The 24694-nt window shown below is 33.0% G+C and overlaps 1 protein-coding gene across 1 annotated transcript; it reads left to right on the forward strand.

The window, feature by feature from the left end:
- Positions 1–277: 277 nt before the first annotated feature.
- On the forward strand, positions 278–24461 carry LOC143235662 (CAP-Gly domain-containing linker protein 1 homolog). The gene is made up of 10 exons (XM_076473885.1): positions 278–338; positions 8092–8182; positions 15949–16000; positions 17000–17104; positions 17572–17627; positions 18869–18974; positions 21210–21352; positions 23134–23253; positions 23707–23803; positions 24436–24461. The coding sequence occupies exons 1-10, from the start codon at positions 280–282 to the stop codon at positions 24459–24461; spliced, it is 855 nt and encodes a 284-aa protein (XP_076330000.1). The 5' UTR covers positions 278–279.
- Positions 24462–24694: the final 233 nt, after the last annotated feature.

Here is a 24694-nt window from a genome sequence, read left to right on the forward strand (position 1 = left end):
TGTATATTTAACAGAAATATCTTGAAATAAAGGGTTTTGCTTGAAAAATTGGGTGGAAATAAAGGTTCCTAGAGTTTATTATCATTATATCTATTTTTTTTTTTTTTTTGTATTTCAAAATTGATTTAGAACGCAGTAGAAACAATCATTACTTAATTTAAAACAACGTTGGTTTGTAACAGTATCCAATAGATACACCGCTTATACGTAATTACGTCAGAAGTAGAACTCACGTGACCTAAAGGAACAAGTTTCATTTGAAAAATTTAGAAAAGAATGATGGCACAGAACTTCCGTATAAAATGTATTAATTTCTTCAGATTTGGAAAGAGAGTGAAGTAGGTTGTTCTTTTAAGTACCGCATCTCATTGTTTTAAAATATTTTTTCCAATTAACGTTTAGAATAGGCTCTAATTTAATATAATAACTTTTATCTCAGTAATGACTTTCCAACTTTCTCAACAGTCAAAAAATTAGGGTTGATATATCGTACCCCTGTGCTGAACTTTTTTGCCAGAGGCAAATGCTCTATAAGGAGAGATAGTTATACAAGTTATCATGTATAACAGCGAAATTCCCCCAGTAAATAAAATAATAGTAATATTTTTTCTCAAAGTCCCAGATTATGTGTTTATGCAGAAGAATTGAAAACCACAGGCTGCAGTAGCAACCGTGCTTTAGGCTTAGGTATATTCCAACTCGCTGGTAAATCATTATACGTGTTAAGTTATCGTAATCTTTAAACTACTTTATTCAAAATATTGTGTTTTAATAATTCATTATCAGAACTAAAAGTAATAAATTTAATTGCAATGAGTCTCTTCTATTGAGCAACAAATTTGAGCTTCAGCAGACCACGATCACTTGTATTTGGAGAGTTTGGTTTGTTTTGAATTTCGCTGAAAGTTACATGACGGTTATGTGCGCTAGCCGTCTCCAATTTTGCAGTGTAAGACTAGAGGAACAGCAGCTAGTCATTACCATCGAACATCAACTCTTGGGCTACTGTTTTCCCAACCAATAGTAAGATTAATCGTCACATTATAACACACCGACGAATGAAAGGGCGAACATATTCGGTGTGACCGGGATTCGAACTCGTGACCCTCATATAACGAGTGAAGTGCCTAACTACCTGATCATGTCAGGTCGTCACTTGGAGGGAAGGAAAACAAAAAATCCAGAAAAGGAAGTGGATGATAAACTTGAGGAGGCTAAAGTTGTAGATGGTTTCTTGACAAGACGTGGGTAAATAGGAGAACAAAATCAGATTTTGCCACCTATGGAAACAGGTGAAGTATATAACTGGCAGAACAGGCGATATAAAGGGGTTAGCAGAGAAAACGTTTTTGTGGTGCATGTATACGAGATAGGGGTCAGTGCGAAGATAAACAAAGTACAAAAAGAAATGGAGGCAGAGAAACGTTTCGCATTAGAAATGGGTATAGAAGCAGAGATGCCAACTGTTTCAAATGACAGCCTAATGATTGTAGACAGAGCCCTTTATCATTTGCGGCTACTAGACCTTACCAATGTTTCTAAGCTGTTTATTATTATATTATTATTATAACTATTATTATTTATTACTGCTATAGATTGCTCGTTTATGACTGTGTTTTGTGTATTTAATAAATAAATTTAAAAAAATATTTTGAAACTCTGTCTTTTATTTAGTTCAGAGTAACAAGCATACTGGTAAAACACCTGAACATGCACAAACAGTAAGCAGAAAATTTAGTTTAGTTCAGAGTAACAAGCATCGGTCACTGGTTTAGGTAAACACCATTGAACATGCGGTGTTAGATGTTTGAATATATAATTTTATTTTATTATATTTAACATAGGTAAACAGTAAGCAGAAAATGCTATAGTTTTCAGTGATGTTGAGAAAACCCTACTATGTAGATTGTATTTCATAAATAATATGATGCAGTGTAGTTTTACAAAGACAGCTCGTCAAATGGCAAAACTAATAATAAAATATGACACTCCAGTTTACCAAGTTTATTCAAAACCAGGCACAAAAAATATATTTTATATAGAATGTGATGCGAACTATGTTGGAGAAACGTTTCAAAGAACACTGCAAGTCAAATAAACACAACATAACCATAGAAAACACTCAAATACTAAATAGAGAAAGAAACATAAACAAACGCAAAATTAAAGAAGCCTTACTTATACAACAACTTCAACCCAAAATTAACCAATATAAAGGAACGCCTTTATACCGATATTAAATATAATAAAATAAAATTATATATTCAAACATCTAACACCGCCCTCTACATTCCGACAATCAGTTACACGACCCCTTCCAAACTTGTGGTCAGCTTCCTGTTAATCACATTTTTCATTGTGAACCTGACGGTGACCGAAGAAGGTCAAAACGTTGTTCGCTCTTCTATGTAAAATATTTTCTCAACCCAGACGAGCCGTTTTTGCATATATAGAAAATGTCTTTGTGTAAGGACTTGTTTATATCAAGTTTATGACACTTATTGTAATAGTTTTGCAGCTGTTTTAGCCTTTGCTTTCATGAGAATGTCTCTGGATGGTTGAGAGTTATAACAACATTGTCCTTTTGATTGCATACACAGCCATATTTTTTCGCTATATCGAAGTCTGGGAACATTTTTCTGAATAGATGTCCTGCATGATCGACTACAGCTAGGGGTAAATTATGAGACATGACGTGAACATCACTTCTGCACTTATGGTTTCATATTCTGAATTCTTACTCATAATTGTCGTTATCTGTATCGTTTTTGTCTTTGCCTCAGCCTTTTGTTGGTGAGATGCCGATTTTGTATGTCTGGAACAATCGTTTATCCCGCCATGTGCCACAGAAAAATCTATATGACAAACTGTACAAAACGCATGACTGTCACTGACTTTTGATGCAATGACCAGATATTTTGCACCATACCCTTTCCTAAATTTTTGATTCACAGTTTTAGTCATTTTAGATTTGACAGGAACAAGACAATCTGGTGAAGGAGGCGTCTTTTTTTTCCCCATTTTGTGAACGGTCGCATTGGTTTTCTATGCCGCTTAGTAAACGAGAAATACCCATCTGTGCAAGCTCTGATTGGCTGACAAGCACTGATGACGTAACTGTGGATTCCTTTACGTATCCAGCATGAAAAAGCACCGCACTAAAACTATTGGTATACGTCGGAGAAACAAATATTTATTTATTATTTCATGCACAAACAAGATTATTGCAAGGAGCCATTCGGACTATGTCTTTTATTTATTATCAAAATTTATTTGTATCTCACCAGAAATTTTATTTTCACCTCTTTCAAGCCCTGAGGTAACAATTTATCAGTATTGTATAGGCCTGTATAATATATAATAGCTTCAGAGTTGCAACAAGTCGTAATGTTTGTCTGTATGAGCGAATAGTCGTAATGTATAACCAAACTCGTAATGATTACTCTCAAATCGTAATGGTTGGCATCTCTGTAAAAGTAGCCATAATGGTGGACGTATAAAAAATGAAATTGATTACTATAGCAGTGCATGGTTGAAAGAGGAAAATTTGACACAATGAGATAACTGAGAAATGGTTAAACATAAATGGTTTTGATGATGCAAGATCTTTTAAATATAGGATTACAGGCTATTTAACAGGAATAGAGTACAAAAGAGGCAGAGGAGTGACATAATATGCAAAATATGAAGTAGATCCTGTAGAAGTTGAGGATATCAAAGACAACAGCAAGGGGATTAAATCCATTTGGGTTCCCATTTATCATAATAAAGGACAATGAATTTTAGTGAGAATTTGTTACAGACTATTAAATTATACGTCACAAACAAAAAGAAAATTGGTGAAACAAGCATAGGCATTAAAGTAAACAACGACAAATCCGTTGTACCTCATTCATTAGATATTTCAAAATTGACGTTAGACAATTTTTACTGATATATGTATATATATACACATTAAATACAATGCACTGTCAAAAAATTATACAATTTTAAATATCACGACAGTTAATACAAACAACCGTATGAGACTAAATTTACACAGCACGTGAATGTGCTCAGACACAAATGTTATCTTATTGTCATAACATAACTAATAATCACATGATCTAGGTGTTTTTAGAAAGTTGGGGTAGGTTTTAAAGGAGCAATGGGGATTTTCTGACCAATTGACAGATGTGAAATGTTTTTACAAAACCGAGAAATCTCTTGCCTAATTTCCAGCAAAAAAGAAATGTCTTGCAATTTTGACACGTCTTGCTGACTCCTAAATGACCTCTCATGGAGAGTTTATGGGCTACTTTCAATATATCACAACAATACACTTTTGTAAAACAATTTGATAAACTAGCCCAGTTCTCTGAGGCTAGTTTATTTGGTAATCTCAATTTTCTTATGAGCACACCATTTTTGAAAATAATACCGCTTGGAACTTTCTTCAGTTCATCTTTTGGAAGTGCGTATTTAAATAATGAAGAGATCTGTAGATCGTTTTCCTGCTCAATGATCAGTTTACTTCTCGCAAATAAACTTCACCAGTTGAATCAGATATCTCACTTTCATCATTGTCACTCACCAATGAGTGTAGTAACAGTTATTCACAGAATTCTCTTTGGGTCCAAAACATTTCTTTTGGCTTAATTTCTTTGCCTAAGCTCAACTCACAGCACATGAAGGAAGCTTATGGATTATCCTCAACAACAACATCATCTTCATATAAAACAGTGATCGGCTCACTTACCATTTTGGGTTTGTTAACAAATTTTCCCCTGGCCAAATCGTTTGCAAACAATAATGACATACTATTAATTGGCATAGTAGGTCTCATTCCACCCGCAACTGGTCTTGAAACTAGGTCTGATGTTAAATATATGTTATGAAGAGGAACATTATCAAAGCTTCCTTCAATACCCTGAGTGATGACAGACCAACAATGGCAGAACTCGAACCTAAAGTCAATATACCTTCTAACAATGGTAGTCGAGTCGCTCTAGTATCATGTAAAATACGTACGGGTAGGAGATTAGCAGTGTCGTTTATGAAATTACAGAACCAACAGACACAAAAAAGTTTAAATTCCTCCTTAACTACGTTAGCCCTTCTATAAGTGGCCAAATCAACAACATCGAATGATCTGGTAAAACTACATCCATATGTGGACACAGATGCACTGGGTGTTGCCTCTGTTTCTTTTTCAAACTCCAACAACAGGACATAATATAATAAGGTGTTTATAGAAATGGAAGACAGGCCTTGATGATTTTGATGAAGTTTTTGTCCAATCTGCCAGAAGATTTCGAACTATAGGAAGTGCATTTTTAATAGTATCCTCAACTTTAGGGGTACAGGTTTCTGCTTAGCTGGGAAAAATTTATTTTTATGAAAAGTGGTTTTATGAATTAAAGTGTAATCATTGGAAAGAGCAGCTGCTTTCATGTAATGTTTTAACTTTATTTTTGTAGAAATAAAATATTTTTGTGGAAACTTGTACAGCATTTAAATTCCTAAATTAAACATAATTGACTTAATTTACCAAAACTTTGTCAGTATGCATAGAATTACAACACTTATCAAAATAAACCTCTTTTTCATGGGCGAATTGCATTTGAGTTTGATCATCATGATTGTAGTAACCTCGAAACTTTTGCCGATGAGATTCTGGAACTAGGTCATATACTTACAGGATAACTGTTTTAGTATTATCATAATCTGTGCAATCTTCTAGAAAGAGAGCAGCATGAGCTCCTTGTGTGTGTGCGTTTTCTCATAGCAAAGCCACATCTGACTGTCTGTTTACCAGTCAAAACACTGCAGCAATAAAGGACATTTTCGGTAGGCTAGTCCATGATTTAAGCAACTTTCTCCAAATGTTCTAAATATTTATCAACTTCATTTTCATTAACTTGTGGAATCTTAATATGCCGACTGAATTCAGAGTTCTCATTTTGCCTTTGTCAACTGAAGTTGAGTCTAAAATCTATTTCTTTTGGCCTATTTTATTTCCTGGCTTTAGTATAGTCTTGTTCAGCCTCGAGATATTTACTTTCCATTACGAAACGGGTTACTTCTTTCTGGGCTTTTTCTTGTCTTAATTAATGCGGATTTTCTAAGCTCGCCTCACACCCTTTTATTTACTGTTCTATGTTTAAAAAACAACAAAGTTTAAGAATTTATTTGCCAACAGTAATAAAAGTGTTGATTTACTAAAACACAGCCGAGACAGATCATTTTCTGAAGGTCAGTTTTATAAGTTTCCCATTGGTACAGCGGCCAGTTTACGAATTTACAACGCTAATCCCAGGGATTCGATTCCTCTCGGTTGACTCAGCGGATAGCCCAATGTGGCTTTGCTATAAGAAAACACTTAAGAACAGTGAAACTTTTGAGGACGTAAGTCTTGTAATATTTACTGTTAATATGAAACTTTGGTAAACATATACATAATAAATAAAAAATTATAGCATGAACACTATAAGCTGAACGAAATGGTTATAAGGTCAGTCTTCGTGATCGAACCCATGCTGAAAGAGTTAATGATATCATAATTATAGATGATTTAATTTCAGGCATATAGATCGGGAAAGACTAGAATCAATCCGTTAGGGACACAGGTTTTGAAAACTGTTCAAGACACTTTTATTCATAAATTAATCTAGGAACCTTCTAGAAACAATGCTACATTGGAGCCACATATTATTTTTACACTTTAATGTATGTGCTTGTTATAAGAGTGACAGTCAACCCCTTAACGTGTATGGTGTGTTGAAGAATACTATTGAATGGCAACTTCCTCTCTGATGGTATATTGGCTTTACTGTTGAGTTCAAGCACAACTATTGTGTTGTTTAGTTAACATGATTATATAAATGATTACCTTTTGAAACAACATATTTTGACATTACAGTGGTTTGACAGATTCTATGTAAACAAAAGAAGTCTAATTTCAGTTTCTAAGTTCTTGGTCTACTCTTTTATCCAATGCTTAGTGGGATTGACCACGACTTTGTGATGCTCCCTACAGCTGAAAGGACAAGCATGTTTGGTAGGATGGTGATTTGAACTCGCAACTGAATTAAACAAGCGTGTACGAATGCTTTAAGTGAAATGAGAATTATTTGAAGCTTTATAAACAATTGTGATACACAACATTGAACCAAGATTTTGTCATATGTGTGGGTTTACATTCATTTGACTTGTTTGGAATATATTATTCTTAAAATGATTGAATATTGTTTTGTCCATTTATTGTTCAAATTCATCACCAACTACAGAGTATTCAGTCCCATGAACCTGACAATCCATAATAATAGAAAAAAGTGAGGAAGGATGATTAAATATATAAGAAAACAGGTTTCTACTTTAAAAAAATCTACGAAAGTATCTTCTGAAGTTTGCATTCAAGCTGAATAATAATCGGTTACTGCACAAGCAATATATATATAATATATCAAAATCAGCTGTTACTAACACATGAAAGATGACGAAACCTGAATGATTTAATACCTTGAATAATTTTAATATTCGAATGGTGAATCTGTGCTACTTCAGGTAGTTTATGAAAATGTTCGTTTCTGATAAATTATCAAGTGTAAGTTAAATAATTCTGAAATGTTTATGCGGTATATGATGAGATACTTGTTCTTATTCTAATAGACACTTTAACAATGTTAAATACACACAAAAATACAGCACACAGAATGTACACTTACAATTCAAGACTGTTTGTTTAGAATTAGGCACCAAGCTACACCATGGTCATTACGGGTATCGAAAATTCGGTTTCTCGTGCTGTGGATCCCATGACATGTCACTGTAATGGTAGAGAATTCAAGAGAAAGAATTTCAGTTTTGTATCAGAAACAATCTTAAAAAGACCTTAGTGTATTGATATTAACCTATACAATTCGTCAAAGTATACGTGTGTTGTCAAATGATACCCCCCACACACACACCAACTTAACCTGAGAAAACCGAGAAAGTTCTCACTCTATGTTAAATAATGTAGTAACTGAGTAGTGTATGAAGAATTTCTAGACAAAACGATGTTAAAAAACCTTAGACAAATTTTTGATCTGATGTAAATTCTTTATGCAGAAACAATCACCGAGCTTCGAAAGCGAAAGTGGATCAGACTTGGCCAGTTGAGGGATTTTACCATTATGCTAGGCCAGGATCTGTACAGAATGTGAGTAGTATTTATTAATTTTATATGTTAGCCTCTAACAATAAAGGATGATCTCGAACTAGAATAAAACAATTATCTTAATATAGAGAGGTTGAATACATCACAATATTGTTACAGTCAAATAATGTCTGATGGTCAAACATAGTTCCTATTGGAAAAATTTCTATTGTAAGACAGTTGTGTAAAGAATACACCACTACTCGTTGTCTGCTTTCCTTAATCAATCTCAGTGTATAAGGATGATAATTCTCCATCAGTCTGATCTATGGATGATTTGACTGTTATGTCATTGTTTGTCTCCAGATGCTTTAGATATGCAATGATTGAATGGATTTATTGTGAAATAGCGTGTATATATGTGGCTTCTGGCACTTTTGAGATGGGCATACTCTTTTATTATGTTACATTCTGATGAAGATGCATTTTGTTACTGACTGACATCCATGTTGATGTTTTCTCATCTGTTGCAAGATGCTGCACTTTCTGTACCATGGGTGAGGGGTATGACTTTTTCAGGTCTCTTTTGGATGGTTTTGACGTTCCAAGTTGATCTGTACATGTATTCCTTTGTTTTCCAATGTCAAAATTGTGTGTAGAAAAGGGGTGTTAAATAACCTTTCTAAAAGTGACCATTTTTTGGTAGGATTGTAGTTCCTATGACACCAAACAAGTTATAAATGTCCTTCACTTACATTCCTTTCAAATACTACTTATATCTGCTGTGGTTATTGCAATATTTCTTGAAGTGATTATTCAGAATTCTCTCAGTAAAATGCACTCAACCCTCTTAAAACTCTAAATTTTTGTTTATAATGTACTAAATCCTCAGTTTACTCATATGTTTGGTTTATAGTGTACCCAACTTTATGCAACTAATGGATTTGATGACCCCCCATTGGTAACTCCCAGATTAATTATATAATCTCTGCATTTTAGATTTATGGAAATGATTTTTTTCTGGTTGTGTGTAGAAATGACCATGCTCTTAATTTCACCTGAAAAGATGATCAGAAAAATTTTAAAACAAAAATATTATTTGTCTTAATTCAAGGCTTTTTCTTATGTGTATGAGTTTGTGTTCCCAAATGCATTTGAAAATGCTACAAGATAAGTAAATGTCCTGAATAAAAATAAATGTATTTTCTTCTATAAGATTACACACACAGATGCTGACTTTCACACACATGCAGTTATATCTAATATTTTATTGTTCACCCACAAAATTAGGTTTATGATAAAGTTTATTTGGAATTTATGGAAGCAATTGGTGTATCACAATAGTTTAAAAACAACATCAGTATACTTTGCTAACCGTTTTCCAATTTAAATCTTGTAAATTAGATGGACTTTCCAAGTTAATTCACTGGGATCATATAAATTATTTTTATAAATGTGACTCGACTATTAAATTTCATATAAACATATATGAATAATTAAGTTCCAAAGTGCATTATATCACAATAGCAATGAATCAGTTCGTGGTGAATACATTATTTTAATTACATTATCCTCTGTATATTTTTCTCATTGCAACAGTGAACATATTACTAAAATTTGGAATTTCTTAATAAACCACATACATACACAAACAGAAGTTATATAAAAAGAAACAAATCCAATATGTAAGTGGTACATATATACTGAACTATGATTAGCACTATATAGCAGAAACAAATGAATAAGGGGACTTTCAATTTCATATTATTTATTGGTGAAAACATTATTACACCCAGAGTAACTCCGCTGTAAGAAGTAAAATCTAACACTGATAATTGTTCATTCTGTTTAACTGCACTGGAAACACTATTCCACAGCCATCATAACCTGTCACTAATTTATATGAGCTTGTTCATAAATTATTTGAAAAAAAATCTCAGAACAAATATTTTTTGTGTTTTAAATTGATGTGCAAGAGCTGTTATCTTTCATTGTCTGTTTGTATAAAGAAAATATAAACTATTATATATGTCATTGACAGTTTATTACTAGTTTCATTTATAACATACACAAACGAAAAAATATTAAAAAACTGTATGATGCTCTCACCACTCTGTAAATAACGTTTTTCCATAAGTAAAAAAAGGATTTTATATAATAAAAAGAATATTGATCAGGGAATATATGTATATGATGTCATGGTAACAGGAGTGGAAAAGTGAAATACAAGGAAGATAATAATCACTTTAAAAAACATGTATTAATTCTATGTTGTGTTAAAATTTAGTTAAATATAAGTTTATGTTCTTGGATTTTGCAATGATACTTTTTGTGGGGATCATGTTATAACACCAGTACACTCATGTCGCCAATCGCATTGTGATTTGGAAAGTTAAGGTGTTTGAGAACTGAGGGTTTAAGGGTGTCATTGCACACAAGTGAGAGATGTTTACATCTAGTAAAGCAAATAAATAAATAATTCACAATGATTTAAATTGGCCTTTTACATGAAAGGTAGAACTGGAGAGATTCGATAAGTTGGTGATATAATCGCATGGAAGACAATTAGCTCGCCAACACAGACCAGTTTTGTCAGTTTGTACAAGTGAAGGTGATTGATTCTGTCTGTAATTTGGAATATACTGGACAGTCTTTGAAATTCCTTTTACATTTGAAAGAAACTGAAAGTGGAGTGATAAAAATGTTGAGAGATGTGTTTTCTCTTGTCAGTAAAGTAATGTTGCATTGGACAGTTCGACTACTCTGACTAGTTGAAGGAAGGTATGTAAAGACTAAAGGATCTCTGTCACTATGTGGTTTGTCCTTAGATCAGAGACAGCTTGCAATAAAGAATGTGGCAAGTTTAGCCTTTTTATTGGTATTGTTGAGATAATTCTCATGGGGTAATGTCAGAGTTTAGATATCTCAAATGTAAGAATTGACCCTTAAAGGTAGTGTTTGTACCAAGAAGGATAGAAAGAATTAAAATGTAAATAAAAAGAGCTCTCAGTACATTTCTAATGTACGTCAGCAGCAAATGTAGATGTGGAAATGCCAGAAATGATGTCTAAAAAGATCTGTATATTTAAGAGGCTGAGAAAAACAAAATGAGACCATCTTCTATAAACCTTTCAATGACAATCTCATTCTCTGTTTAAAGAAATTCAACACAAAGAGTATAGAAGAAATTAACAATTCTTGGTAACAGCTTTTAATATGTTTTACTTCTGTTCAACAGGAAGTGATGCTTAGAAGTAGTGGCAACTGTGTGTCTCAAGTTTGTTTAGGTTTTGTACCAGCTGTTTACTGTGTTTGAAATTTGTTGAAAATAACAAATGTTTAGTTTTGGTGTCAGCTGTTTAACTCCAAGATTGTACAACATGAACCAATGTTTAACCTTCAAAGAAACTGTTTGACATATTCATAGACATTTCAACAGGCAACTGGCAATGTTACATCACTTTTAATCTTGATGATAACACAATTTCTGACTTGTTCAACAGGAACTGATATAGAAATATATCATTTTTAATCCTGTTAACAGATGGATAGGGTTATTTAGTATGCTTCAACATAGTTTAACAGGAACTAACACAAGAATGCTAAGCTGTTGTTAACAAACAGTTACAGACACCATTATTTCTTTCAATATGACATACATACAGATTTATTTTGATCTCTCCTTTCATTAAACAACAATGATGTCAATACTGCTACAAAACCATTCTTTGTAATCTTTTTCCAATTGCTGATGTTGTGAAAATTGGATGATACCTCTTCTTACTAAACAATGAGAAAATAATTTTATTGAAATATTGTGGAGTTGACCTGCTGGCAGCTGCTTGAATTCTGCAATTACTTACTGCCTCCATGCAGTTGTTAACAGATGGAAGACTAACGACTGCAGGACCAAGTTCCAAAAGAGAGGTAAAAAAAGTCAGTTAACCTGGTCCAACTTTCACCATGGCACTCAAGCTAGAGGGCGCTGACCACAGCCATTCTCTCTCAAAACAATGGGTAGTTTCACTGTTCTGCTTACCATTGTCAACTCTCCAATAAAAGTGAAGGGGAACAGATAGATACGTAGATCAACAGCAGTAAAAGAATGACTAGGTGCATGGAAATAGGGAAAAGAACCACTACTGAAGAGAGATAGGTTGTGATTTGAGAACATATTTTCAATGAAACAATCCCTCATGTACATATTGGTACTACCCCACAGGGGAGTGTCTGTTAAAATCTCCCAAAATGAAAAAGGGAGATGGCAACTGTTCTGTAACACCATCAGAATGTGACTGATTGTCTCTCAGGAAGACAAGAGAACAAACAATGATGGTATTCCACTTACAGTTGGTTGTTGGTATGTATATATGCATACATGTGTATATATTGGTCTACATGCCCTATCCACAATCTTGTGGTTACAAATGAGTTATAGAATCTGTCCAGTTGAGGGTGAGAAAATATATAGTTCACTATAGTTACATTTATACATGACTAACGCTTCCACCTAATGATCCATTTTTCACACATACTACTTTAATTTCCAATTTTTTGTGCAAAGAGCATACCTGTTCCAGAAATACCCCATTATGTGCTTTATTCATCTCAGAGTGCACCTGTTCATTCTGGATAGTTAGTTATTCTGCAGTGCTTCTTAACTGACCCTTTTACCTTTAAAGAGTGGAGATAATACTGTACCAGAAATTATTTTTTAACACCAAAATATAATTTCCCACAGGTAATTCACACCCACCCTCCTCATAGCTGGTGTTCGTCTTTTAGGACAGGTCAACTCTTGAAAGTGAGGATTAAGAATCAAGAGTAATTGAGATATATTTGTGTGATAGGAGATAGGTATCTATCAAAAATACATTTTAAGTGTAAAATTGTCAACGTTTGTATCTCAGCACAAGAGATTTGCATGTTCAACTGGTTGGTGAAATAAGTAAGAACTTCAAATTTTTTACACTGAGAATTAAAACTTTTATATGAATTTTTGTCTTTGCAGAATATTGCTATTGAGATTCTGATAACCTTAAGTCAATCATTTGAAATATTTTATGAAATGATCCTAGAAATAAAGACAAAAATAAGAAAGAAAAAAAAAAGAGCTGTTTCAAAACAACAACAACGAACATTTTATGAGCCGTTATGGCGAGGCTAAAATTTATACTTTTCTCTGAAGTTGGCTTTCCAGTTTCCGTAATAGCTTTATATCTTGTTGAACAACGTGATCAAATTTAATAGGTCAAGGTTTATAACTATTGTTGTTCAAGGGGGATGGGGGACTATACAATTTCCAACAAGATAATATACACCTCTCCTCCCATATAGTGAATACGGTGTTAAAATAGGCTCTCAATATTGGGAATGATTTTCAATAACTTCTCGTCATGCCGTCTCAAACGCATGTGTGTGTGATTAACGTGGTGAACCCCAAACCACGTGTAAAGTTACCTGCATTTAGAAAACTGATTACCTTTACTGTGACCATTTTTGAACGTATTATACGAATATTATTCCCTTTCAACATAACTCCAGTTACGACAGAAAGTGTTCGTACACCCTTCGTCCCGAGAAGTTTTTTGCTCATAACTTAAAAGTATCACGATAAGGCTAATAGAAGTATAATATATTACAAATATTTTACTAACACACACCTACATAAATTATTATGTGAATTAAACCACAAATAAACTGATTGAGATGTGCAAGAAAGCATGTAGATAATTCCTTTACCTATTGGAAGAGTATTCTTTGGTCAGACGAGACTAACATCGAACTTTTCCGCCACAATGATGTTCGCTATATTTTCCGTAAGAAGGGAGCACGAAATCTTCCAAAGAACACCGTCCCTACACTTAAACACGGGGATCATGCTATGGGGTTTCTTCAGCTCTTCTGGTGTAGGCAGCCGTCACCGCGCCAACGGAATCATGAAAAAGAGAAGAGTACGTTTAAAATTAGCCACTTATATCAAGAATGATGCTCGGAACTTGCGGCTTGGGCGTCGTTGGATCTTCCAGCACGACAATGGCCCTAAGCACACATCGAAATATGTGCAATCCTAGTTGCAGAGGAACCATACAAGCGTTCTGGTATGGCCATCGCAGTCACCCGATCTCAACCCAATTGAAAACGTTTGGCATGAGTTCAAGACCAGGGTTCATCAGCGTCATCCGAAAAACTTGCAAGAATTGGAGGCCTTCTGTAAAGAAGAATGGAAGAAAATACTAGTCGTACTGTCAAACAGTCATGGAGGGCTATGAGGAGTGATTGCGCCAAGTAATTCACCTGAAAGGCTGCACATCTGACCATTAAAGTAGACGCATGAACACTTTCTGCCCCTCCTATGTTTCGTTATTTGTTTATAAACAGTTTATTTGTCGCTCAATTTACATAAAATTTATGTAGATGTGTGTTAGTATAATATTTATAATATAATCTTGAAACTTTTAAGTTATGAGTAAAAAACTACTCTGGACACAGGGTACGGAACACTTTCTATCGTAACTGTAATATTTTATAATATTTATTAAAAAATCAAAACACAAAATATATCAAAACCAGCATTTTAAGTCTCATAACTAAAATGTATATTTTTTAAAAGTAAAATATGTCTATTCATTACGAACTTTACAGCATGTAAGTAACTGAGGAATTATAATTTTTCAAACCAAAATCAAGGAACATTATTATCACGAGAAGGAAAATCGTAAACGCAGACAAGAAATTACGAACTCGTGTCTAAAGTTTAAACTTTAAAAATCTTTATAACAATTTAATAATAAATTCACATTGTGCTAAACGAAGTATAATAATAAGGAGTGGAGCAACGGCAATAATTATAAACTTTTCTAATGTGCTTAAAGAAACTTACTATTGTTGCTGAGGCTCCACGAGCAAACTGTGCTTAAGTGACAACAATTGCAAACGTTTCTAATAATGTACTTAAAGAAACTCACCATTGTTACCGAGGACTCCACCAGTAAACAGTGCTTAAATGACAATATTTATAATAATGTGTTTAAAGAAACTTACCATTGTTGCTAAGGCTCCACCAGTAAACAGTGCTCAAATGCCAACAATTACAAACGTTTCTCGTAATGTGCTTAAAGAAACTTACCATTGTTACTGAGGCTTTACCAGTAAAGAGTGCTTAAATGACAACATTTATAATAATGTGCTTAAAGAAACTTACCATTGTTGCTGAGGTTCCACTAGTAAACAGAAATTGTAAGAACTTACGAATTAAAGGAAATAAATACTAATAATAATTAAATCATCAATATATCTATAAGTTAAAGGGAATACTTTTAAATTGAGTAGAAAAACCTTGCACTTATACATACCTGAAACGGTATATTGCATTATTTGAATTTGATATATGGTATTTTTTAATGTTTGTGCAAATCTTGAAACCTAACGAACAACAGCACTGTCAAAGTTATTCGTTAACTGTGTACTGGCCAATTAACTGTCGTTTCGTTGAATGTAGCCAGCAGTAAGATTTTTATTTGATGTAGATAAGAGTTGCAACAAAACTAGCAATATAATTCAACAATAATAATTTCCATTATTCAAGTGTTTATTCGTTTTTTATGTTTGAAAACTTAGCTTAATGCATAATAAAATTTCTCACCTGTTCTATTCGAAAAATTACCTCTCCCCATAAAAAAAGAAATAGATTAGGTACCGTGAATTCTATACTTTTGAATTCGTGTGACATTATTTAACATGTGTTATTATTTTTGTAATAATTTCTTAATTATTTATTATTTACATGCTTGTTAATTGTTAATCGTTGTCATTTTTGTTATTTTCAGTTGGATGCGTTGTCCCACTCAAGCACTTTATTGGAATGGAGAGCTCAGCAAAGTATGTTGGTTAAATATTTTCGTTGTATGAAGTTATTATTACGAAACTGAAGCACCCGCTTCAAAGACGCCCGCAGAAATTTATCCAGGGTGCGGTGATATTGTGAAATGAATAGAAACTCATGTAAATATGCTGAATGAAGAAAGAAAGAATTGTGTTTCTAATGTTCCAGGGAGGAAATGCCCTTCTTGACCCCTCCACTGCAGACGCCACTGACATGCCCTACCTCAAGCCCATTATATCATGATTTATGTTATTCACGTGTTGCAAATACTATTTTACTCTACATTTCTGGATATTACAAATTCAGATCTTTTAATTGTCTGAGTTTATGTACTTTGATTTTACATTCCAAAGTACAGAGATCTTGATTTTAGTCGCCAGAGTGTACAGATTTTAAATTTAGTTTCCGGAATGTATAGAATAAGAGTTTGACGTGTGTATATGTTCAATAATATGAACAGGTGGTGAGGGAGCTCGACTCGTAATATGAGGGTCGCGGGTTCGAATCCCCGTCACATCAAACATGCCTGCCATTTTAGCCATAGGGGCGTTATAAATTGATGTTCAATCCCACCATTCGTTGGTAAAAGATTAACCCAAGACTTGGCTGTGGGTGGTGATGACTAGTTGCCATTTCTCTAGTCTTACACTGCTGAATTAGGAATGATTAGCGCAGAAAGCCCTCGTGTAGCGTTGCGAAAATATCAAAACCAAGCAAACCTGCTTTAATAAATATAGTTTCTTTTGCTTCCCTCCCCCACTGTGACTGAAATAAGAGACGAGGCATGTACATTAAATTTGTCTGTTTTTGTACTTTCTTATTATTTCTATTAATTAAAAATAATAAAAAACTTCATTTTGCATTCTTACACTATTGACACTACCCTATCTGCTCGCGCCCGACAGTATGCGAAACGTTGGACTAGATTATAAAAATCGCAAAACGATAAGAATTTGAAAATATAGAGCTATCAAAGACACTGTTCTTTTATCTAGGCGATTGCGGAACGCAATTAGAACAACTGAGGCGAAACCGTGCGGAGGAAATACAAGAACCGGATTCGAAGCTGACAACAACGCACAAAGAAGAGACCGAAACGTGTAAGTTTTCTTCGAAATAGTCACATTACAGTCATTCTCAGTATAAGATAAATCTAATGTCTGTTACGAACATTTAGATGGATAGCAGTTAATTTTGAGTTTATAGTATATTTTAGGAGAGTTAGAGCTAACAAAATGAAACAAAAGATCGCACAATGGATTATCTCTTCTCTGCCCATTGACTCACAAACTGTGAGCCGCTGGTTCAAATCTAAATCATCGAACATGCTTGTTCTTTGAACTGTGTGTTCGATATAAAGAGACAATCAATTGCACTATCCGTTGGTGAAAGAATTATCCAAGAATTAGTTGTGGTTAGTATAGATCTATTTGCTTCTTCTGTTTTCGGTACTATAAATCTTGTAAGCTTAATATCTTAGAGTAAATGGAATTACAGATACTTTAAGTCACTATATTTCAGTTGAAGTAAAATGTGTGTCAACAGCAACAACTATTATTTATTTTAGTGGACTTTAACCACCATGAAGAATTTAGAAAATTACGAGCTGAGTATGACAAAGAGGTGAGTTTAATAACACTTTCAAAGTTACTGATTTCTCGTTACCAATCAAAATGAAATTCTTAAACTTATTCGTTTTCTTAAATTTTCTTTTGATACTTCACTGGTCGAACACAACAGATGTTAATCTAAAAACATTTGTAAAACACCAGTTTGAGTATTTAGGCTTAATTTAACGAAGTTGGTTTCATTATGTAGGCTTAAGATCATGAAGTAGGTTTGATAGATGTAACTTGTGTCTGTTCTTCGTTTTTAATTCCCGTCACACCAAACATCCTCTCTCTTTCAACCATGTGAGCGTTATAATGTTACGGTTAATGTCACTATTCGTTGTTAAAAGAGTAGCTCAAGAGTTGTCGGTGGACGATGATGACTAGCAGCCTTCCCTCTTGTCTTACACTGCTATATTAAGGACGATTAGCAGAGATAGCCCTCGTGTAGCTTTGCACAAAATTCAAAACCAATCAAAACCATTATTAATTTATTCAATTTAATTCATTTTTGTAAAATTTTTTTTTCTCTTTTCGGAATATGATTTAATCGTTCGAACAAATGAAAAAAGTTTTTTACTTGGATACCACAATTACGTCTTCACTTTCAAACACTTAAATTTATATAGAAGGAGCATTGAACCAGTTAAAGTATTAGCCTGGTATAAAAGCTGTTTTTTAGACCATATTCTAACAATGATAACAAATAATTTTGTAAGACAAAGAGAACTTACGAATTGTGACTCGATTTTAATTTATATTTGAGAGTTTATTTAGTGTTATCGTTTTAGTTCCTATGAAGTTGACTTAATGAAAGAACCGCGATCTAAAGTTGTAAACATATCCTCAAAAATTGGTTAGGTCTGGCGTGGCCAGGGGGTTAAGGCTCTCGACGAGTAATCCGAGGGTCGTGATTTCCAATTCCCGTCACACCAAACACGCTCGCCTTGTCAGCTGTGGGGGCATTCACTTTTTAACGCCACCACAGCTGACAAGGCCACTATTCGTTCGTAAAAGAGTAGCCAAAGAGTTAGCGGTGGATAGTGAAGACTAGCTGCCTTCACTAAAGTAGGGACAGCCAGCGCAGATAACCCTGGTGTAGCTTTGTGCGAAATAAAAAGATAAATGTGGTTACTATAAAACTTTAGTGGCGTCATCTGTTGTTTTAAAATACAAGCAACAAAACCTATTATTTATGATTAAAAAAACACTTGATAGCAGTTTTAATGAATTGCATTTCGTATTTTCCTGAAGATTGAAGACCTGAAAAATATTCATGCTCAGTCTGTTAGAGATGCCGAGAACGAGAACACTGAAGTAGTTGCAGCTTTGAAAGTACATCATAATCTTCAAATTGAAGGTAACCTTTGTTTATATTCAAACTTAAACACTTCTGTGCAATTAAACTCATAAAGTATTGTTCTTGTGAATTAAAGGATCAAATACCACAGAGCTATCTTTCATAATATTGTTTTTCCTTTCAAATTCTACTCTCCTTATAAATAGAAAAGGAAGAATGTATTAGGTTAACATATTTAATGCATCGTTTTAAAAATAGAAATATCAGTATAGGTAGGAAGGTTTTATGCGTCATTGTGTTAATTTATTGGTACATATTTATGTTTATGATGGAGACTTTTTAGATCAAAAATTAAAAGACATAAATAATAAGTCATGTATCCAAATATCGAAACACATTTCAGATTTCTAACAGCAGTTGGGAATAAAACATTAATTAGCTAGTTCGGCAGCATAATGCAGAGTAATAAGTTCACAGAACATCACCTAGTGGTTATTAAATGCACTAAAATGGTTTTTTTGGCAGATTTGCTCTCTTATCTAACAACGCATTATTGTTGTTGTTGACTGTTATTTTAAGATTATTTCACAAGAATAGTAAATTTTACTTAATGTCTGTGATATATAAGTACTTATTATTATTCTTGGGCTCCAATTATTTCATTCTTATTTCGTTTCCATTTTGGGGTTTCTTTTATACATCTGTTGCTGACATTCACAGGTTCCTGATGTGTTTATGTTGACTTTATTTTCATTCATTGGTTTTTATGTTTACATGTGGAATCTTTTTTCATTCATTGGTTTCCAATGCTTTTCATATTTTGTTTTATGAATTATTATACCTGGCATGGCCAAGTGGTTAAGGCACTAAACTCGTAATCTGAGTGTCATGGGTTCAAATTGCCCTTTAGCCATGAGGACATTATAACATCACAGTCAATCTCACTTCTCGTTGATAAAAAGAGTTGCCCAAAAGTTGGCAGTGGGTGGTGATGAATAGCTACCTTTTCTCTACGCTGCTACATCAGGGATGATTAGCACAGAGCGCCCTCATGTATCTTTGCACAAAATTCTAAACAAACCAATTATTAAATATTGTTTTCTGATATTACTCCAGTTTTAGTTTTTATTTTTTGATTTTCTTGGTTAATTTTCATGGTGTGTGGAAATTTTTCTAATGGTTTTTTTAAAGGATCATTATTTACATTATTTGCCATTATTTATTATTATTTATATTATTTACGTAACTTATAATTATTTTCTTTAGCATCTGTTTGAAAGTTTTGTATTTTTTGTCTTCATTTGTACATTAATTGTACCTCATTGACACTTGTAGATATATATGCAAGTTTTTCTCAGTGGAATTCTAAGGGTTTTCATTTTGTTCTTGCTTTCTCTTCCTAATCTTTCAGTCGGAAATCACAGAAATTTTTATTTATGACTCATAATGGCAAGTTGGATATTAGGATTAATTATTTGTATTATTAATGACACTTTTGACTGTTGGTAAAAATGTTGAAAGTCTATTCGTAAATTTCAAAATTATGAAGAGTATTTTCAAAGAGTGAGCTACGAGTAACCATTCCTTCAGCTGATATCAATCATATTTGTTGTCAGTAACTATACCTTCAGTTAACATCAGTCATATGTGCTGTCAGTAGCCATTCTTTCAGTTGAAATCATTCATATTTGTTGTCAGTAACTATTATTTCAGTTGACATCAGTCATATTTGTTGTCAGTAACCATTCTTTCATTTGAAATTAGTCATATTTCTTGTCAGTAACCATTCTTTCAGTTAACATTGGCCATATTTGTTGTCAGTAACCATTCCTTCATTTGAAATCAGCCATACTTGTCAGTAACCATTTCTTCAGTTAATGTTAGCCATATTTCTTGTAAGTAACTGTTCGTTTAGTTAGCACCAGTTACATCGTAACTCATTCTTTCCAGATCCAGAGAAAATCTGAAGTTAGGCCTGAATAATGATTAATTTCTGTTAGGTGTGTCAGCTAAAATACATACTTTTGCATGAAAATCTTAGTAGTACTGAGTTTTACATTTGTATAGCATAGAATCCTTACTATATCACTGGAGAGGAAAAGGTTTTGCTGTCTGTTACAGCTTGGTTAGATTTATGAAACATCAATTAAACATTAGCTATATTCAAATAATGTTAATGGTTAGGTACAAGGTTTAAAGCAAATGCAAAAAGACAAAAATTTATATCGAGATGGCTTTTGTCATGGCTGTGTTTGTTGAGTAGTTCTGCAATATCTTTGTGTTTTTTTTCAATAGAATTAGAGAAAGACTTTGCAAAGCAGATGCAACTGGCTTCAGAGAGCAATGAGAAAGCTGTAAAGATCTTAAAGCAGCAGCTACAAGACCTACAGAAGCAGATGGAAAGCAGTCTGCATGGAGACACCAACATGAAATTACAGGTATGACCCGCTACTGGTATCTGACTACTATAACAGGGCCCTCAGTGGTTCAGTGATAATTTTGCAGGCTTATAACACTAAAATTGGGTTTTATCACCTGTGATGGACAGATCGCAACTGGCTCATTGTGTAGAATAGGAAATATAGGTTGATACATGAGATAGGCACTTAGAAGAACATATTTAAACAACGACAGTATTAAACCAATAATAATAATGATAACATACAACTTTAGTTCATAAAATTAGAAAGTTCATTTTCAACACTTTATCTGGATGTGTTTTTTTTTTCAACTGATTACCAATTTTGTGGAAACAATACTAAAATTATTTCAACTTTCCTACTTTCAAGTAAGTATGTCAAAAATATTTCTATGGCTTAATTTTCTGTTTTCTTCAAATAAAAGATATTCCATATTATTAACTTTTCTATTTTAAACTTGTTTTTTTAAGAAAATCTTATAAGCAACATGGCATAAATAGAATATATAATTTTCGAAAATCAACTTGTATGTTCTGGTAAGTGTTTTTTTTTTTGGTTTTTTTAAGAATGACTTCCATTTCATTCTCCAGTATGTAGTATTTGTCTTTATAAACTAAAATTGTTTATAACCAAAACCAGGACTTTAGAAATAGGTAAACTTCATCACCATTGAGTCTTAACAAAAAAGCGTGATAGATGAGACTCATTGTCGTTTAACTTGGTCAAACACCAACCCGGCCCGACATGGCCAAACGTGTTAAGGCGTGCGACTCGTAATCTGAGGGTCGCGGGTTCGCATCTCGGTCGCGCCAAACATGCTCGCCTTTTCATCCGTAGGGGTGTTGTAAGGTGACGGTCAATCCCACTATTCGTTGGTAAAAGAGTAGCCCAAAAGTTGTCGGTGGGTGGTGATGACTAACTGCCTTCCCTCTAGTCTTACACTGCTAAATTAGGGACGGCTGGCACAGATAGCCCTCGAGTAGCTTTATGCGAAATTCAAAAACAAGCACCAACCCAGTAATGATATTATTTTTTCATTTGATCATTTTAATGCCCTCTAGTGGAGTAATTTTATGAAAGAGATACAATTCTAGAAATTTTCTGATGTGACAAGCTAATGTTTACTAAAAGATTCATTTTTTCTGCACTAAATAATGGAATAATTTTAACACCTGTGCATATTAATAATTTTATAACCCTACCCAAAAAAACAACAAACAAACAAAAAACACTCAAATAAAGTAAATGGATTTATCTGAAGAAAACACTTAAATTTTTGGTATTGTATTTAATGTTTAATCTGGTTTGATATGTTAATATCATTAGTGAGTTGTAATGTGTTTAAAACAAAAAATAAAACACACTAATATGAAGTGTAATACACTAACTCATGGATGATTATATTATTACTTACATATAAATGTATGAGAGAAGAAGCAAGAATGTTTGTTTGATTTTTTATGAATATTTGCACTAAGCTACAAAAGGGCTAATTGGTCTAGTGATCCCCAACTCTGAACTGATAAACTTGAAGTATAGAAGACAGTCAATTACTAGGCTACTCTAATATAATATAAGCATATAATTATCAAACTTATAATGCACCAATGGCACAATAAAACGAGATCTTGCAGCAACTGACTGCAAACTGTAGACTTTTGGATTGACAATAACGAACCATTTAGCCACTCACTACTAACTCGTCCAAAATAAAAACACATCTGTGAGAGTAAAACTACATCATCAAATATACTAATTGTTATACGTGTTGAAATAAAAAGAATACACTTTCTTCGCAGAGGATTCTTGATGAGAAATGTTATCTTGAGAAAGAAGTAGAAAGCCTTCAAACTGTGCTGGAGTTCAAGGTTGCAGACATACATCGCCTTCGTAAAGAAAACCTGGAAATGCAGAAAGAGGTTATTTTTACTTTTTTATTGTATTTTTTTGCAGTATTTATTTAGGCTCTAAGTATCTAAAAAAAGTATAGACAGCTATACTACAGTATTGGATTGTGTTAAGAAACAAAGTCTCACATTGTTAGGGTTAAATAGTGATCTAGACTTATTATAATAATATTATAAACAATGTAAACATAGTTAAACAAAATAGTTAACCATTACAATCAAATGGCTATGTAGATTCATTACCTATGTAAGTATAGTCAAATAAAAACAACATATTGTTAGGATTAGTGAACCGTATAGACTTGTTTCATTATTCGAGACTATATATCTGTTGTTAAAACTCACTATCATATTGTTAGGATCAAAGAGCCATCTTTTAGAATTGTTACATCATTATAGAATATGTAAACAAATTTATTTGTTTATATTTCAAATTAAAGTTTATTTTTTTTATTAAATCACTAGTTAGATAAGTTACCATCTGCAAAACGAGAGATAGAGAAGCTGAAGGCAAGAAATGAAGATTTACGAGCTATGTTGGATGAAAAGTTCGAACTGAGAGGTAATTGGAGTTCCAGCAACTAGACGACTGCTAAGTCCAAAGTGAACTAAATCATTTGAAGTTGTGATCAAATACGATTACCAGTTTACAGGTTAACTGTAAACGTATGACCAAACAGCAAACAACACAATCATAATTAAGGAGTGTCTTCTCATTCTCCTGATTTAATTCCAAGTTTATTTGCATTGATATCGTTATTGCTTGTACAGTTATTGTTAAAAACTAAATTAAAACAACAATGATTTATAAGAACCTTTTAAGATTTTAATTTGATATTACGTGTTATTGCTTTCTTCTTGACACAAAAGCTGGTGCCAGCTGTTGTTATTCATTTAGTGTAACTGTGTAGTGAACTACATTTTCCTTCACCAAGTGAATTACTTTACAAACCATAAATATGTGTATTTGTTTCAATTATAAATCATTAAGAATATATCCAATTTCGATTAAGTTACTTTTTTGTACCTAATTGTTTAACATGATCAGGGGAAACAGTAATGTTAACTTCTGTAATATGATTTATTTTATACTTATTTCATCCAACATAATGTCATAATGAGACTTAACATATCCCATCAGAGTGTCATTAGAAGTGATTCAGTCCATTATGAGTTTAACTTTTGTTTTTTTAGAACAACGAGTGTTTCTAGTTAGCTAATTGTCTTAAGTAATCCATGAATTACTTTTAGTTTCAAACAAATAATTCTATAATTTTAATTTACTTTTTTCAGTATCTCTTTTAGACTATAGTTTAACCCTGTTCTGACTCCATTCAGTCTTCTATAATTTGACAATACTGAAAGTAAATTATAGAAATCTTAAAACTATAATATTTATTAAACATGGAATCACAAATTAATTCTAAAATAAAACAACAGCAACTTTTACTGT

Source organism: Tachypleus tridentatus, chromosome 12, assembly GCF_004210375.1.
Source record: "Tachypleus tridentatus isolate NWPU-2018 chromosome 12, ASM421037v1, whole genome shotgun sequence".
NCBI classification, from domain to species: domain Eukaryota; kingdom Metazoa; phylum Arthropoda; class Merostomata; order Xiphosura; family Limulidae; genus Tachypleus; species Tachypleus tridentatus.